Source organism: Schistocerca americana, chromosome 5 (assembly GCF_021461395.2).
Source record: "Schistocerca americana isolate TAMUIC-IGC-003095 chromosome 5, iqSchAmer2.1, whole genome shotgun sequence".
In the NCBI taxonomy this organism is placed as follows: Eukaryota; Metazoa; Arthropoda; class Insecta; order Orthoptera; family Acrididae; genus Schistocerca; species Schistocerca americana.
The window spans coordinates 388,891,368-388,911,143 of NC_060123.1; the positions used below are offsets into that span (position 1 = coordinate 388,891,368).

At 37.5% G+C, this 19,776-nt stretch overlaps 1 protein-coding gene across 5 annotated transcripts in view; it reads left to right on the forward strand.

Annotated features, from left to right (window-relative positions):
* Nucleotides 1-8,396: 8,396 nt before the first annotated feature.
* Nucleotides 8,397-19,776, forward strand: part of LOC124615660 (nuclear pore glycoprotein p62) — a 35,957-nt gene continuing 24,577 nt past the window's right edge. For 2 of the 5 annotated variants that reach the window (XM_047143684.1, XM_047143686.1), the window contains exons 1-2: nt 8,397-8,636; nt 13,904-13,921. In XM_047143684.1, coding sequence (XP_046999640.1) covers nt 8,561-8,636; nt 13,904-13,921 — 94 coding nt within the window. In that variant the 5' untranslated portion in view covers nt 8,397-8,560. The remainder of the gene's footprint in view (nt 8,637-13,903; nt 13,922-19,776) is intronic. The other 3 variants (XM_047143685.1, XM_047143688.1, XM_047143687.1) reach the window with 2 other exon arrangements.

The window sequence follows — 19,776 nt, forward strand, 5'->3', positions numbered from 1 at the left end:
AGCACAATCGACCTATTTTCCCACCAAAACTGAAATTTCGCGCCGATTTTCTGGGCGTTCGGTTAGTGGAGGTGGCCCAATTGGCCTATTTTCCCCTCCAGAATCCGTCATCTTGAATAACGCCACAGCAGTACTCTCTGGTGGCAGGGGGATAAACTAACACAGTTGGACTCCGGACCTTTTAGTGAACACACATGCATGGTATAAATAATAATCATAAAAAATAAATGACAATAAATAATAATAATGATAATAAGAAAGACAAGTACGGTTTTGCAGCTATTATCCTGTTGGAATTTGAATTTAGCGCCAATCTGGATGGTTAGCTTAGTGGACTTAGAACAAATTGACCTATTTTCCAGTCAAAATTCGAATTTCCCACCATTTTTATGGGGGTTAGGTTAGTGGACATAGCCCAATTGACCTATTATCCCACCAAAATCCGCTTTCTTGAATGACATCATGGACTGTTGCCTTGTCTACACGCCGCCATCTTGGATGATGTCATCGCCACCATCTTGAATAAATTTGGCAACAATGCAGAGTGTTCCCATACACAGGTAGTCCCACTACTAATGAGCGACCGTATTTTGCCAACGTTGTAGCCGAATATCTTGCGAAAATCAACGTGAAGTGCATCCCTCACCCTCCCTATAGTCTGCATTTAGCCCCATGTGACTTTTTCTATACCCTAACATGAAGAAAAGCCTTTATGGGAGGCATTATCAATCATGAGAAGCAGTGGTGAAGGCTACGGAGGCGATTTTGAAGGATATCTAAAGAAAAACGGTTTCTAGTATGTATTTGAAGACTGGTAGAAACACTGGGACAAGTGTGTCGCATTCATGGGAGACTACTTTGAGAAGGACTATCAAAATCATGAGGATGAGTAAAGGTATGTTGCCAAAAACAAATTATGATTATTCTTTAATGAGCAGGCCTCGTACATGTGCATACTTAAAAAGCAGGTCTGTAAGTTCCTGTTGCTCCTGTTCCTTTAAGGTGCTGTACTAACTTACCTTTTGCTCTCCCATATCATATGCTTACATCTGATCCTGCACTTGTTGATTATAGTGAGTGTTTACAAATAATACAGTAGGAAATACAAATTAAACTGTCACATCAGACTCCTCCATCTGCTTGACCTTCTTGTCTGACGTTCTATTAAATCGTCAAAAAATACTTGTTCATTTACAATGAAGTAGCATTTACCACTTTCTATGTCAATTTGATCTTATAAGTTCTAAATGTGTCCATCCCAATCAAACAATTTACTATTAATTTGTCAACGATGAGGAAATTACATTTGACAGTAAATTGTCCTATTTTAATGGAATAAGTGCTTGTAACTTATCTACTTTTGATTTGTTCCCAGTGGCCATCTGTATTCTACTATTTTCCACTGGGAACGTGGGAATTTTACCTCTTTTCTTTAACACTTGGAATAATTTGGTTGACATTAAGTTAGTCGTTGCACCGATGTCTACAACTAAGTGTAATTCCATGTCAAATGAAGTTGTCTTCGTAACTGCTGTACTTGCTCTTCATAAAAGTTTCCCTGCACTTTCTCCTCATGTTGGTATAAATTATCTTTCATGTCACCTTGTTTGTCGTATCTGACAAAACGTGTTTATAAGAGTATTGTCCCCACTCCGTACCTGGTCAGCTGTGTAGGACCACACTGCGACCAGTGAAATTTTCTGCTGGTGACCAGAGTAATTTCAGCGAGCTGTACAGTGTATGTTGTGTTACGCCAATTCATATCATTGGCTGCATGTCACCTATTTTCGCGCGAATTCTTGTTGATAGTAGCGAAATTATAGTTCGCGCTATTGTGTTGTCCAAAGGCTGGCTGTGGCACAGCGCGCGGCATTTGATCGTTGCTGACCGCTTGCCACTACATCAGCTATCTGTTACCACTTATGGATGGCAGATAGCCTTGTACTGGCGGACCGTAGTTCGCTTGCCTGTTGTAATGGATCCTGTTGTTCTGATAATCTCGCTTAAATCTTTCGTTTTTCCCATTTCCATTACCATATCCATTCCCTTTTTGTATGTACTGTGTCGGATATGGTTGCCATGCCTGTTGCATAGTAACACAGGTTGGTTTCCAAAGATGGGTTGAGGTGATTGTTTACCTGCCGCTTTATGTTGCCACAGTGCCTCTTCATAAATAAGTTCAATGGATTCCAAAACTGACAAAAGGTACTCAGTGTTGTGGCCTGGTGTGGTTAATAATTTTTTTTCTTATGTGTGGCGGAAGCCAGCAGCTCTTCCATATCTTCAATGCATCCACCTGTGATGTGGGATTGGTCAAATATCTGGTTCAATTTAAATAGTTTTCGAAATAACCCTGCAAGCTACGATGCTTACTATTAAATGGAGCCAGGTTAAAGACTTCACGCCTTAATCTCTCTTGAACCCTTCCGACAAGTTCTTGTGTAAGAAAGCACGTTCAAATTGCTCATAACTGTGACAATGTTATGTCGTTTCAGTGGCCCACAAAAGAATGTCAGCTTGAGTGTAACCAACAACAAAGAAAAATGGTTCAAATGGCTCTGAGCACTATGGGACTTAACATCAATGGTCATCAGTCCCCTACAACTTAGAACTACTTAAACCTAACCAACCTAGAGACATCACAGAACACCCAGTCATCACGAGGCAGAGAACATCCCTGACCCCGCCGGGAATCGAACCTGGGAACCCGGGCGCGGGAAGCGACCAACAACAAATCTTATCTTCTGAGGCTCTGTCCAGTTATTCAGAAATACGTTGTGGAACCCACTGATAAAAACTACCTGGTTCATCTGCCTTCCATCTGTCGAATACGTGGGAAACTGTCTATGTCCAAGCAATGAATCAAAAGCAAAGATGGATGTTACACATGACGCATTATCAGACCTCAGTGTACTGTTACAAGTGTGCAGAGCAATGTGTGGCAATTGTGGATAAGTTGTAGGTATTGCTGTAGGTAAATTTTACAATCTTCGCTTGTGCTCGCTAACTGACTTGTGACAAGATGTGGATAACTATTACATGCATCTGTCTTGGGCACAGGTAATTAAACTTTAGTAACCGAACCTATTTCATTTGATGATTCAGTTCCCCTTTTCTTCACGGCCCCATCTACCATGTCTACATATTTTACTCTGCATTCAGATACTATCTTCTGCACATATGTACTACTTTGATCTAAGGTACCTGCTTCTGCTCTTTTGGTTATATCGCCTAAATTTTTCCCTATCTGAATTCTTTCCTTTTTGGCACATTCAGATGACAATTCCAATCTTTCTACTCTTAATGGTAGCTCCTCTACCGCCAATGGTAAACCTTTATAGTCCTTGTGTAAGTTGTTGGCAGTTGTTGTTGTGGTCTTCAGTCCTGAGACTGGTTTGATGCAGCTCTCCATGCTACTCTATCCTGTGCAAGCTTTTTCATCTCCCAGTACCTACTGCAACCTACATCCTTCTGAATCTGCTTAGTGTATTCATCTCTTGGTCTCCCTCTACGATTTTTACCCTCCACGCTGCCCTCCAATACTAAATTGGTGATCCCTTGATGCCTCAGAACATGTCCTACCAACCGATCTCTTCTTCTGGTCAAGTTGTGCCACAAACTTCTCTTCTCCCCAATCCTATTCAATACTTCCTCATTAGTTATGTGATCTACCCATCTAATCTTCAGCATTCTTCTGTAGCACCACATTTCGAAAGCTTCTATTCTCTTCTTGTCCAAACTATTTATCGTCCATGTTTCACTTCCATACATGGCTACACTCCATACAAATACTTTCAGAAATGACTTCCTGACACTTAAATCAATACTGGATGTTAGCAAATTTCTCTTCTTCAGAAACGCTTTCCTTGCCATTGCCAGCCTACATTTTATATCCTCTCTACTTCGACCATCATCAGTTTTTTTTTTTTTTAGTAATACACATTTGGTTTTGATTTGATCTTATATTGTTATTTTTGTCCGTGATTTTCTTTAATTCACTCTCTATGTGTTCTTGATTGTCACTAACGGATCCTATCTTTTCGTTCAAAACATCAATACGTTCTTTAACGTCAGAAATAACCTCCTGTTTTAATTGTTTCTTTTAAATTTACAGATATCTCTCTGTCTACATTTTCTGTCAGATCATTAAACTTTTGTGTGACAGAGTTTTGGAAATCTTCCAACACCCGTTTTTGTTCTATTTTGAAATTTTAAACACTTGTGACAAGTCATTACATTTTGTGTTCAAGTTACTAAGCTGTTGTGTCGCTGTATTGAATTTTGTGTTCATATCATGGAATTTCGTATTCACAGTTTTCAGTAATTGCTGTAACAATTCATTGGTGGTACTATTATCGTTGCTATCAGCTGTACTTTGCATGTTAATGTTCGGATTACCGATAATCGGTGTCCATCCAAAGTTGTCGCTGTTTCACGCTTCCTCTTTTTCGTTCAGCAGCGATATATCGCTTCAGAAGATGCGTGAAACAGTCTCATCAATAGTCATTATGGAATAGTCATATTTTGTCTGTGTATCTGTCATGGATGTAGAATTATTTTTACCTCCATGGTATCAGTGCTGTCATTTGTTACATCTGTGAACTTATCTCTGATTTATGGCGGCTTTCTGCTAGCCGCGCGGTTGGCGCTTCGTTTTCATTATCTGTTCGTGCAAATCGCCGTCATCTTGACCGATTGCAGCTTCTATATTACGATCAACAATGGGTAAGTTTTAGACTGCCATTTTGATGGTGCTATCAACTACCAAAATATTAATAAAAGCCAGTAGGAAAATTTATGCAAATAAATCTTTCACGTGAAACCTGAAGTTTCCTATGAAATCGCGATTCGATAAACTCCTGTAAATTTGGCGAAAAGTATTACAAACAAAATTGAAATTTTCGTAATGATTCACGCTATACTGATGAGTCAAAGTTTGGTATGATTTTTGAGTCCTTTCGATTAATAAATTGCCTATTAAGGAAACGGAGAGGCCAATAGGAAAGAAAGCTAATACAACAAGAGACGCGCTAGTAAGCATAATCATGCAAGCTATTGCTCAGATTTTCTACCTTCTCTGCGTAGTCAAGCAGCTCACTTACATCTCCCATTAGTGGATAAATTGGTCTTTTTAATTCTCTGATTCTCCTTTTCATATAATATGGCTTTTGTTGCACTCATACTAATACAATAAGACAATAGACAAAAACTAGTTTTTCTGTTACACAATAATAACAAAAGTTTTGTGTATCTTCATTTAATATTCGCTAGAAAAATCTTTTCGTATTTAGCTGTTACTTAGTCCTGGAAAATCGGTTGCCAATTGTGTTAGGTCTCTTGGTCGATATTGGAATAACCGTGCTGGGAGGCAGTCCAACAGCTAACACAAAGAATATGAATTGGTATGAAATTTACGTATTGAGAGATAATTACTATGTGCAGTACTGAAATTAAAGTATGGATTCTTGTTGAAACTAAATTTGGTGCCATGAACATTCTTCCTTGCAGCATAAGAAAAATACAATGCAGTATACCAATGCTGAAGTCATAGAAACCGTATTTTGCAGCAAACTTGGTGCTTAACAAAAAGTCAGTTGTTCGATTATTCCACATATGTATATTTAATAGAAGTCACTATTAAATTACCCTGACATCATTAATTTGCCTCTAATTTTTTATGGTTGCCGATCATACAGTCCATCCACTAAATCTCAATGATTAGCGCATATATATCTTGCAGGATAGAAGAAATTAATGCCTCTTCTTAGGACTGCAGGCGAAAGTCATGCTTGTGAACGAATATTGGCGTAATAAATAAAAATATTCTTGGAGCTATGATAACTCTTAATGTATGTATTTTCTTGCATTTTTATCACACATAGCATTTACTACTACATTGTTGATACATGAGTAAAAATTACATGTCATTTTTGTGGGAGATCTAAAACTTAAGTCTTTAAACCCCTTTTAACTTTCATAACTAATACATAACTTGGCCTGACAGTACGCAAGTAGGTGCTTCCACAAGTGAGGTTATGCGAGTGGTGGTTGGGACATGTACATGTAAGTAATTCATGGTTGTGGAAACCGGACTTAATGGAAGCTACCATGTCATCTCACATATGTATAACTCACTTGTGTATTGAGCAAGAAGTTACAAATTAAAAGGAATTCAAAATTAGTTTTGTTCATTGATTTGGATTTGCAACAATACATCTGGCGACAAGAATTTTGAGAGCTGGTTGATACACCCAAATGATTTATATGAGAAATCCATTCTTGTACCCAGTGTTTGTGGGATCATACCCTTTTGGTTAATGTCTCTGTAAGTTCTTGTCCAAAGATTTGTATAATTACATTTACACCAGCGATATTCTGGTTGACGCCATCTTGAATATGGTGCCAGTAGAGAATAAGATTAACTGTCGAAAATTACTGGGCTCTGGGTGCCCACATTTCAGACGATGATTGGGTGGGGTTGGAGGAGTGGGGATGGAGAAGGGCTGATCACATGTGCAAGTTTTTATTGCCTGTGGAAACATGGCTTAGGCGTAGTTTCCGCAGATATGAATTACTTGCAGGTGCATGCTACCACCACCAATTTCATAAAATTGAATTTCAACCCACCTCTCCTACTGAAATTAGGAAAATAATAAATTCACTGAAAAGTAAAAGCTCACATGAAATTGACAGCATTTACAACACTGTACTAAAAGCTAGTTCCCAACAAATAAGTAGGATTCTCAGCCACATATGTAGTAGCCCACTGAAACAGGGCATTTTTCCAGATAGACTGAAATACACTATTCATAAACCATTGCATAAAAAGGAGGATAGATCTGATACTAACAACTACTGCCTAATCTCACTTCTATCCAAAATTCTTGAAAAAGTAATGTATTCAAGAGTAGCATGACATATTTGTAAAAAAGAAGTATTAACAAAATGTCAGTTCGGTTTTCAGGAAGGCTTTTCAACAGAAAATACCATGTATGATTTCACTGATGAAATATTAAATACACTGAATAACTGAACATCACCAATTGAGATTTTTTGTGATCTCTCAAAGGCTTTTGATTTTGTGAATCATGAAATTCTTCTAGGCAAGCTTAAGTATTGTGGTATGAGTGGGATAGTGCACAAATTGTTTAGTTCGTATTTAAACGGAAAAATGCAGAAGGTTGAAATTAACAGCACAGATAGTCTGCAAAAACCGGCATTGTCCTCTAACTGGGGAGGTATCAAGAACGGTGTCCCACAGGGTTCAGTCTTGAGTCCCTTATTGTTCTTAATATATATTAACGACTTGCCACTCTATATTCATGAAGATGCAAAGCTAGTTCTTTTTGCTGATGATACAATTATAGTAATCACACCTAACAGGCAAGAATCAGCTGTGGAAATTGCAAATAATGTCTTTCTGAAAATAATTAGGTGGTCTTCTGCAGATGGACTCTCACTAAATTTTGAGAAAACACCGTTTATACAATTCTGTACAGTAAATGGCATAACACCATTGATGAATATAGTCTATGAACAGAAGTCTAATGTTAAGGCAGAATACTCAAAATTTCTGGGTGTGTGCATTGACGAGATATTGAATTGGAAGAAACACATCTATGATCTGCTGAAACGATTATATTCAGCTACTTATGGGATTAGGCTTATTGCAAATTTTGGTGATAAACATATCAGTAAATTAGACTACTATGCCTTTTTTTGTTCACTGCTTTCGTATGGCGTCGTATTTTGGGGCAATTCATCATTAAGAGAGAAAGTATTCATTGCACAAAAGCGTGTAATCAGAATAATAGCAGGAGCCCACCCAAGATCACCTTGCAGATATTTATTTAAGGAACTCGGGTTGTTCACAGTACCTTAGCAATACATATATTCACTTCTGAAATTTGTCCTTAATAACCCGTCCCAATTCAAAAATAACAGCGAAGTGCATGGCTACAACACTAGAAGAAAGGATGATTTTCAGTACTCTGGATTAAACCTCACTTTGGTACACAAAGGGGTGAATTATGCTGCCACAAAAATCTTTGATCATTTGTCAAATAGTGTTGAAAGTCTGACTGATAGCCAACCAACATTTAAAAGCAAATTAAAAGAATTTCTGAACGGCAACTCCTACTCAACAGATGAATTCTTAGACATAAAATAGTACCTGTAACAAAAATTATTATTTTGTGTAAAGAAAACTTATTTTGAAGTGACACGTTCCACATCGTTACGAAATTTCGCATTCATGATCTACAGAACAAAGATTAATGTATTTATTAATAAGTGTGTGCACATTTCCACGTGCAAGCTTTTCTGCACTGCAGGATACTTCGTCTGATTTGCACCAGTGTGAGACACATGTTGAAATCGATCTATAATGCGTACATTGAAATAATCTTTGGTGTGTTTATTTGTGGCTTTGCGCGAAGTTGAAATTGATGTGCATTGTATTTGGTTGTTTATAATGAACGTGGTGAACTTTACCTTGCACGTGGATAATAACACATATTGACGGTATTAGGCGCAAACGATACGTTGAAACACTGTGAGGATGAATTTTACATTCGGAACTCCTGTTTCGAAACCTGCTACAGGTTTTACCTTATCTCTCCCCGCGGCGAGTACTGGTAAGATAATGCCTTTTTTGTGAGAATTCTAATATAATGACGCTTAATACTTATCGAAGACCGTGGAATGTGAAATGAATTGAGTTTTCATCTGTTAATTTCGATTTGTTTGTGTACTCATGTTCGAAACATGGCTTATTGTTATGTTACAACGCAACTGCGTAAATTTGTGTTTATACAGGGAAGTTTCCCAATTTCTGGTGTAATGCACCGTGGCTTTTAAGTATGTGTTGGTACCCGCTTGTGTGACAGTCGTGTCGTAATGGGAAGCTCATTAACTTTTACCTGTACCCATTAGATTAGATTAATACTTGTTCCATAGATCATGAATACGACACTTCGTAATGATATGGAACGTGTCAGGTTAATAAAAGATGTCTGTACAAGATATTACATTACACAAAATACTGCATGACACTAATGTTTAAGTTTTTTTTCCCTTAATTGATATCTAAAAATTCAGCCAATGAGTAAAAGGAGTTGTCATCTAGAAATTCTTTTAATTTATTTTTAAATGTTAGTTGGCTATCTGTCAGGCTTTTGATGCCGTTTTGTAGGTGACCAAAGACTTTTATGGCAGCATAATTTACCCCTTTCTGTGCCAAAGTCAGATTTAACCCTGCATAGTGAAGATCATCCTTTCTCCTGGTGTTATAGCTATGCACACTGCTATTACTTTTGAACTGGGTTGGATTATTAACAACAAATTTCATAAGTGAATATATATATACTGTGAGGATCCCTAGACCCTTAAATAGATGTCTGCAGGATGACTGTGGGTTGGCTCCAGAAATTATTCTGATTACACGTTTTTGAGCAATGAATACTTTTCTACTCAATGATGAATTACCCCAGAATATGATGCCATATGAAAGCAGTGAATGAAAGTAGGCATAGTAAGCTAATTTACTGAGATTCGTATCAGCAAAATTTGCAATAACCCTAATAGCATACGTTTCAGCAGACCATCAATGTGTTGCTTCCAGTTTAACCTTTCTTCAATGGACACACCTAAAATTTTTGAAAATTGTACCTTAGCTACAGACTTATGTTCAAAGTCTATATTTATTACTGGAGTTGTGCCATTTACTGCACGGAACTGTATATACTGTGTTTTATCAAAATTTAAAGAGTCTGTTTGCTGAGAACCACTTAATAATTTTGTGAAAAACATCATTTACAATTACATCACTTAGTTCTTACTATACTTGTATCATCAGCAAAAAGAACTAACTTTGCATCTTCATCAACGTGGAATGGTAAGTCATTAATGTATATCATGAACAGTAAAGGACCTAAGACTGAACCCTGTGGGATCCTGTACTTAATTAGCCCCCCCCCCCCCCCCCCAGTTTGAGGAATCAGCTGTTGTTTTAACATTACATGAATCAATTATTTCAACTTTCTGCATTCTTCCAGTTAAGTATGAATTAAACCATTTGTGCACTGCCCCCCTCAAACCATAATGATTTAGCTTATCTAAAAGAATTCCATGATTTACACAATCAAAGGCCTTTGAGAGATCACAAAAAATACCAATGGGTGATGTCCAGTTGTTCATAGGATTTAATATTTGATCAGTGAAAGCATATATAGCATTTTCTGTTGAAAAGCCTTTCTGAAAACCAAACTGACATTTTGTTAGTACTTATTTTTTGCAAATATTGGAGGCTACTCTTGAATACATTACTATCTCAAAAATTTTTGGTAGAGCTGTCAGAAGAGAGATTGGACGGTAGTTGTTGACATCCGACATATCCCCATTTTTATGCAATGGCGTGTTTCAGTCTATCGGGGAAAACACCCTGCTCCAAAGAGCTATTACATACGTGGCTGAGAATCCTACTTATCTGTGGGGAACAAGCTTTAAGTACCTTACTGGAAATGCCATCAATTCTGTAAGAGCTTTTGCTTTTCAGTGAGTTTATTATTTTACTGATTTCAGAGGGAGAGGTTGGTGGAATTACAGTTGTTTCAAACTGCACAGGTATGGCCTCTTCTATTAGTAGCCTTGCCTCTTCTAGTGAAGATCTAGATCCTATTTTCTCCACAACATTTAAAAAATGATTATTGAAAATATTTTCAATTTCTGATTGTTTGTTAGTACACTTGTCATTCAGTTTTATGGCACTGAAGTCTTCCTGTACTCTTGGTTGCCCTGTTTCCCTTTCAATAATATTCCAAATTGCTTTAATTTTATTATCAGAGTTACTGATCTCAGACATGATATAGGCTATATGCTTCTGGACTTTTTAATAACTTTTCTTAGTACCGCACAATAGTTTTTATAATATTGAACAATTTCGGGGTCAGTACTCCCTCTTGCTGTTAGATACAGTTCTCTTTTACGGTTGCAAGATATTCTTATTCCTTTAGTTAGCCAAGGTTTTTTTATATGTTTTCTTGGAATTATGTTTAACTATTTTCTTGGGAAACAATTTTCAAATACTCTTAAAAATGTATTGTGAAATAAGTGATATTTCAAGTTTGCATCGGGTTCCTTATGCACTTCATCCCCTTTCTAGCTGCTGTAGGCTTTCCCTAAAGTTTGCAATATTTATATTGTTAATTGAATGCACTGCTTTGAAAGTCTGATTTGATATACTGCATGGAGCTATGTCATGTACTGTAACTAGCTGTGCACCATGATCTGAAAGACCATTCTCAACAGGATACGCATTTTTGTCCTTAAACTTATCTTGGTCTATAAAAAAGTTATCTATCAATGCACTACTGTTCTTTGTTATCCGAGTAGGAAAATCAATGACGGAGCTCAAATTGAAAGAACTGAGAAATACTACTAGGTCATTCTTCCTATTACACTCTTTCAGGGAATCTACATTGAAATCCCCACAAATGATAATTTGCTTCCCCCTGTCTGACAGATAGCACAACAAAGCATCCAAGTTTTCAAGAAATAGCTGGAAATTCCCTGAGGGGGACCTATACACTGTTACAATTATGAAAGAGCCATAATTTAGTTTAAGTTCAGTGGCACATGCTTCCATATCTTGCTCTACACAAAAATTTTTACACTGTGGAAGCTTTTGACATATATGGCAACTCCTCCTCTCACCATATTATCTCTACTTACATGTGCAGCTAATTTGTACCCATTGATGCTAACATTTTGCATATCAGTGACAGTGTGATGCTCAGACAGGCATAGTACATCTATTACATTCTCAGTTTCTATATCTTCTAAACAAAGCAGAAGCTCATCAATTTTATTCTTCAATCCCCCAATATTTTGATGAAATATACTAACATTATTTTTCACTTTACTTTTGTGAGTATCTTGAACTTTTTTAACATCTATAGTACTTGCCTGGCTGAGTTTCCCACTGGACACTGATCTTACACTAAAAAAGAGTTTCCACCATGAGATATAGTTCCTCCCCCATTTCCTGCTATCAGCCCAGCCAGTTTACCCTTCCCTTTCTTCTTGAGGTGTAGGCCATGTCTAGTATAGTCCCACCTACAGAGTGAATCAACAGGAACCATACCAATGTGTGACCCTGCACCAGATCCAAGTAGCCATTCCAACTCCAAAATAACTCTCCTGACAGAGGAGCTCAAATGAGGTCGGTCGTGGTGCTCCAGAACCGACACAAACCCAACACTGGTATGACTCGATGTTGATGCAATCTTTGCCAGGTCACACTCTATGCTGTACCCCGGATCTCTGTCAATACTGTTGCCCGCCCCACCCACAATAACCACGGTATCTTCCTTAGTAAAGCCTCTACATACTGAACCTAAATCCTCTGTAACCTGTCCCAGTCCAGCACTAGGTTTGAAAAAACTTGTGACCTGGTATTCTGACACTAATTCATCCTGCATAAGTTGGCCCACACCCCTAGCATGCGAACTACCTAGCAACAAGACTTTCTTTCTCTTTGCAGACTTCCCTACATTCTTATTCAATTTGCTGCTGTAAGCTTGTTGAGCCCTGTCTACATCTACTTCTGTGAGAGGCTCATCAGTTTCTGACTGAGGCAACAGGTCAGACTTATCTTGCACATTAATAACAAAGGTGTCAGAAGAATTTCTTGGCCTGTTCCTTATGCCTGTTGCCACTTCCCACCCCTGTTTACCCTTCTCCCCCCTTAACCTGCCCAATTCTTGCCTAGCCTCATCTAACTCAGCCTGAAGGGCAGAAATTTTCCCCTCTTGCTCCACAATATTTCTATCTCTACTGCATAGCCTACAGAACCACTGATGAGTCTCGCTCATTTTCCCAATTCCCACTCCACTACAATCGCCCCAATGAAAAAAGTTACTACATCCATCACACCAGACCCCGGAGCTAACGATTCTACGGCACGTCAGGCACTTTACACCCATGGTACAAATCGTTTTTAGTGACAGAAAGACAATTAAGTTACCGGAAAACAATGAAAATACGTGTACGAAAAATTAGGCCTACTCGCGACTATGTAAACAGTGGTTCAGAAGTTTTTTACTGGAAAATACTTAAGAGACAACACTAAAATAACATTTTAGTCAGGAGTAAAATCAAAACAGGGAAAATTCCATTAGTGGAAGAAAGCTCTCGTTCGATCGTTGAAAAATCCCGGAAAAAAGTTGCGTGAATTGATTTTACCTGCATCTGACGCAGTAGACACGCAATACGCAGTTACATTCGACGTCGAGAGTCCTGACCCAGTCAATAAGACACTGTTTGTCGCGATGAATCAAAGCAGTGATTGCCGAAAATTTCTACAACGACCAGTTATGTTATATTTCATAAGAAACCTGAAGGGACAGTTTCATTTTTATCTCTTCAAAACTACAATTTCATGACTGAGTGAGGTGCGTGAATGGAGCGAGATTTAACCAGTAAATTATATAGCTGTAAGATATGCTATAATAGTGTGTTCTATAATGTGATTAAGCAGCATATCAGCCTGTGGGGGGGGGGGAAAAAATCCGGCGAAAAATTCAGTAAGTTATTCAGTTTCCTCAACTTTTTGAGTCCAGTTCTTAAGAAAATGTTTAAAAATACTGTACTTGTTTAAACAGCTGGTAAATCACTCAGCTCTCTTGCCAGAAGGTCAATGTTTTTTGCTTACTGACCATTTAGATTAAGATTTTCCTTGTTTATTATCCTTGTCCAGCTTTTGCTTGTGCTCTTCATTGATCATCTTGACAATGATAGGACATTAACCTCAGACCTTCCATCAAATTTATTTACATATATGCTAAGAACTTTTCTGCTGTGCTGCATATGGTGTATTACTTCATGGTTCTTTCTTTTATTCCAGGCCTTTCTTTCCAGTGGAGTGAGTGGTTTGAAATGACAGATATTTTTTGTCTCAATATTTATGTTATTAATTTCTTGTAAACTCTCAAGCTGCCAAAAATATACCTCTTCAAGAGGTAATGCTTATTATCATACCAGTATCACTAATTTATTCGCTCAACGATTAGTTTACAATGATATATAAGATCTATCTGCTTAATAGAAGAAAAAAGGTGTCACATATACAGAAATAAATACTCATGTTTAATGAGGAGAGGGCAGGACAGGTGGTTGGCTGAGACCTAGTTGGAACAACCACTTCACCATTTGCCTGAAATGATGTAGGAAAACCTTAATTGGGCTTGCCAAACGGATCACGGACCTTTATCCTCTTGAATCTGAGACTACAGTCTTCACAAATGCACTACCTCTGTTGGTTATATCAAACATTTGTAGATACGTATAACTAGTTAACTTAATAACATAAAACAATTATGCTTTGGTCATTCAGCATTATATGCTTTAAGCTTCCCACAACATCGGATGGTGCTAACTGAGGGACACCACTAGCCCTAGATAGGTTTATTTGGACCTGGTTACCAAAAAGTTACATAACTTTTATGGGTTATGGGCCATTATCTATAATGATGGTGATGCTTTTAGGGTAATGAAATGGAGGGTCATAAGCATTATTACTGAAAACAAAAGGTTGGGTGGTGGTTGAATATAATTAGCTAAAAAAGGGGGGCGAGGGAGCAGGAAACCACACGGACACAAATCAAGGTTTAAAATTCAATACTGAGATCAAGAATATCTTAAAACCAATAACCCAAAAAGCAGGTAAAACCCAGTATAAAATAACAGTACAAAAGCATATTTTAAAAAATCGTATAATGATGTGAGTGAGTGCTTAATAATAATGGATGAACAAGCCATTCTTTTACACACTAAAATCTCCCATGCAGTATTTTGAAAAGGAAGCCATGCAACACAAACTTTAAAACCTATACCACTCTTGTCTCATTGGCCATTTTGTAGGGAACATCCTGTGGAAGACTCAGACTACCTCTCAGATCAGAACATAAAAATACAAATAAAATACTTGGAATACTGACACCTGTGTTCCACACATTTCACACACTGGTATCTCCTTACACCAGAGAAGAAAATCATGTGTTAGGGGACACTGTCCCATCTGTAACCATTTAAGGGCAACTTGATCTGCTTGTAGCAGCCAGAAGGGAGCAAGGCATGGTTGCTCTGTAGGTTTTACTGACTGCAACATATTGCTCCTCACATCCAGCCATTCAGTCTCCCAATAATACATGGCCCTCCTTGTCATTTATGTGGTAACTGTTCCTAGGTGAACTGCCATCTTGTTGGCTGCATCAGCATGTTCATTTCCCCAGATTCCCATGTGCCCTAGGATTTCCTTCTCTTTGTCAGCCTGGACCATCCTGTCTAATGGATACATGTGTGTGTTGGCAAGAAGGGCACTTTGGATGTTAGAGCAGGGTGAATTTCTTGCCATAAGGTCATCTTATCTGTTCAAGTGTCCTCAGGATAGCCAGCAATTCTATTTAGTAAATAGAAAACTGCTCTGAAACTGATGAAATTCTCTTGTTTAGATCCATCAGTGTAAACACACAATAAATCGCACAGATCTAAAAGCTGCCAAGAGTTAAATATTGAGGGATTCGAATTACGATTATCCTAAACTGGAATGATCATGTATGTTTTGGGGAAAGTGAACCAAAAACAGAGTTTTATTGGTAGAAAGCTTAAAAGGTGCAACAGGTGTACTAAAGAGACTGCCTACATTAATGTTTGTCCATCCTCTTCTGGAATATTGCTGCACGGCATGAGAACCATATCAGGATTGATGGAGGACACCAAAAAAGTTCAAAGGAGGGAAAGTTATTTTGTATTCTCATGGACATGGTACGTGAGTTGGGAGTGGCAATCATTGAAACAAAGGCAGTTTTCATTGCGGTGAAATATTTTTGTGAAATTTCAATCAGTTTTCTCCTGCAAATGCAAAAATCTTTTGTCAGTGTCCCCCTAAAGAGGGAGAAATGATCATCGTAATGAACTGAGAAATCAGATCTTGTATGGAAAGATTTAAGTGTTCATTTTTCCTGTGCGCTCTTAAAGAGTGAACAGTAGAGAAATGGCTAGAAGGTAGTATGATGAATCCTGCGCCAGGTAGGCTGCTTGTACCAAATTCATAGTATGCTATGTAAATTTAATCCTGAAGTTAGTTGAACAAAGTAGTTCTTGTCAGATTAAGATTATGTGCTAGACGTGAATGTGAGCTCAGTCTATTGCTTTTTATTTATTTATTTGTCCTTTGACCACTCAGCATGACAGTATAGGACACATTAGGCACATGTTCGAACACCTATCTTTCTACATGGGAGTCAAGTGCCTTAATAGTGTGCTACTTCACTTGGTATCTTTTTTTAAAGGAAAAACATCAAGAAAGTTACACATATGTAGAGCCTGTAATTAGTATACATCATGCCGAAGTATAAACAGTAACTATTGGTACAGAAAACTTTCATATTTTTCTGAAAAACATCAACACATGAACACCTTCCAGTACTGCTTTCTTCGTAACTGTTCTTGGATGTGATTACCTTCACTGAGGTGATGTGGTATGTGTGCATCTGAATCCAAGAAAACTGGAAACTAATAGGGGTTACGATAAACTGAATGCCCCAAGAGCCATAATACTTTCATCTAACCAAGACAGCCAAGAAAGGAGACAACCATCTTCCTCTATTTCCAAAGTGAATGTTGGTACAAATGGGGTTGAAGGGGTGAAGAAACTCCCTCAATTTATCTTCTCCATGAAGTCACACTGTGATAGTATTGTCCACATACCTCCAAAACACTGTTGGCTTAAGGGCAGTTGAGAGAAGTGCTCTCTTCTAGAAATCCTCTGTAAAAAGGTTAGCCCCCAGTGGAGATACAGGGCTGTCCTTGGCAATGTCGTCAGTCTGTTCAAAATATTCTTAGTTGAACATAACAGGTGTGGAAATAAAGAAACCCGACTCGTGCTCTAACTCTTTATTGAAAAAATGTACGCAACTGAAATGTTGTCCCCTTCAGTATAGTCTCCTCCTTGATCCCTGTACTGCTCCGTGGGAATTTCCATTGTTGGAAGCAGTGCTGCAAGTCTTTTTCTGTTATACTGTTGAGGAGGCTTGTCACTTTTTCCTGCACTGCGTCCGTGGACTCGAACCTGTTTCCTTTAAGTGCAGACTTCAGTTTTTCAAGAGAAAGAAGTCGCATGGTGCTAGGTCATATGGATATGGTGGATGTTGTACCACTGGAATGTTATTTTTTCACCAAAAATCTTTTCGCAGACATTGCGTTGTGGGCTGGTGCATTGTTCTGAAGAAGAATCCCTGCGCGATACTTCCACAAATCTGGTCTCCTTCAATACACATTCAGAGGTCTTCAGAACAGTTTCGTGATAAGTGTGATTGACAGTCTGATCTTCAGGCATCATCACTTTGAATTTTGATTTGCTCATGTGCACTTTCTACTTTGTAGGGATTGAGGGCTCTTCCAATGCATGGTTTGTGGCTTAGCCTCTGGATCGTATTGGAATATCCTTGTCTCGTCACACTTAATTACTTTGCTGAGATAATCAGGGTCATTTTCAATTTTTTCAAGAATGTCAGCACAGCAGTCCACTAGATGTTGGTCAATCCAGGTGAAGTGCTCAAATAATTTAGTTAGTTGCTTGACCATTTTAAATATTTTGATTTTTTTATGTTATCACCCTATAATTGAGAATATCAAAACAGTTTTTTTTTTTTTTAAAAAAAATTGCCTTCCACTGTTACTGAATGGCGGCCCTTTTTATTTTTTAGCAAACAAGTTTTTCAATTTGGAGAAATTAGTGTTCATTTGAATATGCCTGCACTGTGTTAAGTTACAACTTTGCAGTTGACATGATTAATTTTAGGAGTGTCTTCTCTGCAACATAGTTTGTTACTCAAAGTACTCTAAATTCAAGAATAACCGGTCAAAATGATCTCCCAAGTTTGATATTTAAAATTTTAGACAGCTCACTTTTTAGAGCCAAAAATAACAAAGGAGTGATTTATTAGGTTTTTTTTTTTTTAGATATCATAAACTAGCTTCATATAGAACAACAACAATGACAGTTGTTTCCTTAATTTTTTGTAAATTATTGAAATTTTAAAATCCATATTTTTTCTAAGGTTTGGGGCTAGCTACCTCTGGTGGGACTGAATAAAAAAATATGATTTTGCTCATGTTGTACACACGTGGTAGCAAAGTACTGTAAAAAATTCATCATAGATATTTGACTGTGAACAAAGATATGTATTTTTAAAAATAAGGAAATAATTCACATTGCACACAATTGATCTTATGGCTGTGTGATATTGGCTAGACGTAATCAATTATTATTGAAGATACGGTTCTAAATTATATGCAAAAACTTAAAATATTGCTGAACTAAACATTACTGTTATCATGAAAAATTTAAAATAAATATTTTCTATTAACATACTTTCGAGATTTGGTACTTCTTATCCTAGGGTTGAGTGTTAAGAACAATTATTTCTTCAGACAGCTATGTGATATAGAATAAGACCTCCCAGTTGCTGTGGTAAGTTGAAGCACTGAAAGCCTCCTAAATATATTTTTCATTAGTATCCAAACTTTGTCACTAGTAGATTTCAAACAATGAAAATGCAAATTGCAAACTGAAGAACTGCAAACTTCATCTTTCTCATTTTTGAAGTATAAAACAAATGGATGCACTGTTACCTTGTCATGGACCCAGTAGTACCATTGTGTTTCATCCTGAACCACAAATGTGAAGTTTTCGGCAAAATCAGCTAGGACTATGTATTCAGTTTTATAAAGTTGTGCTTTTTGTCCTTCAAAAACTTGTCGGATTTTAGAAACATAGTGGTGTGGTTCTGAGATTTCCTGAGTTATCTATTATAGGTTCAAAGTACTCTTCCTGAGATGTAACCTCTGTTAGCATTTCAGCCCTTTTGGTTGTGATCCACTGTATGAAGTTTCTTGGTTGAGCAGCTCCTTTTCAGATTTGTTAAACAATTCAAGAACAGTTTCTGTACAAGGACATTTATCATGTAACCTCACCATGCAGTCATAATTATTAGTGTCACAAACCATAAATCTAGTAACTCCTTGTAGTTAACATCATTGAGTTTTGCACCTGCAGTCATCAGTTTGCCATTTTGATGATATAAACAAACACATATGGAGCATGTTCCTGAGGAGCCAGCCAAAATACACCACTTAAGAGTTAAAGTCACAAAATTTTGACCTTCCAATTTTACATTCAGGATGAGAATTTTTGAAAGCTACATAAAGTTCATTTATATGTGGCAGCACTAGTCATTTCTGCTCTGTTACGCACTCCATTTATAACAACGCTTTCACTATCTTTGCTACCTGAGCACATTCTACTGTTTTTATTATTTGCAAAAACCTGCTGGATCTTTTCAGTTGTTTCTTTACAAGTACCTACTCCTCCTTTCTTTCCTAAAACTCGTAGAATGCCTTGCTCTTTCACTAATTTTCATGTTAGTCTAACCAAACGAACAGAAACGCTGAACTCGTGAACTGGTTTTTCTCTTGATCATGAGTGAAAGAGCAAATTTAAAATTTTTACTTTTTCCTCTTTATGTGTCACTGAACACTTACTTTCTAATTTCTCAGTTACGCTCAAATATTCGGTGTCGGATGATTCTGGAGGTCATCATCATCATCATCAGTTATCTGCTATATTAGCAGGTCCTTTGCCTCTCCATTTTCTGCGATCCATTGCTTCCTTCTTAAGGCTGCTGTATGTTGTACCGTCCATCATGTCATCCAGTA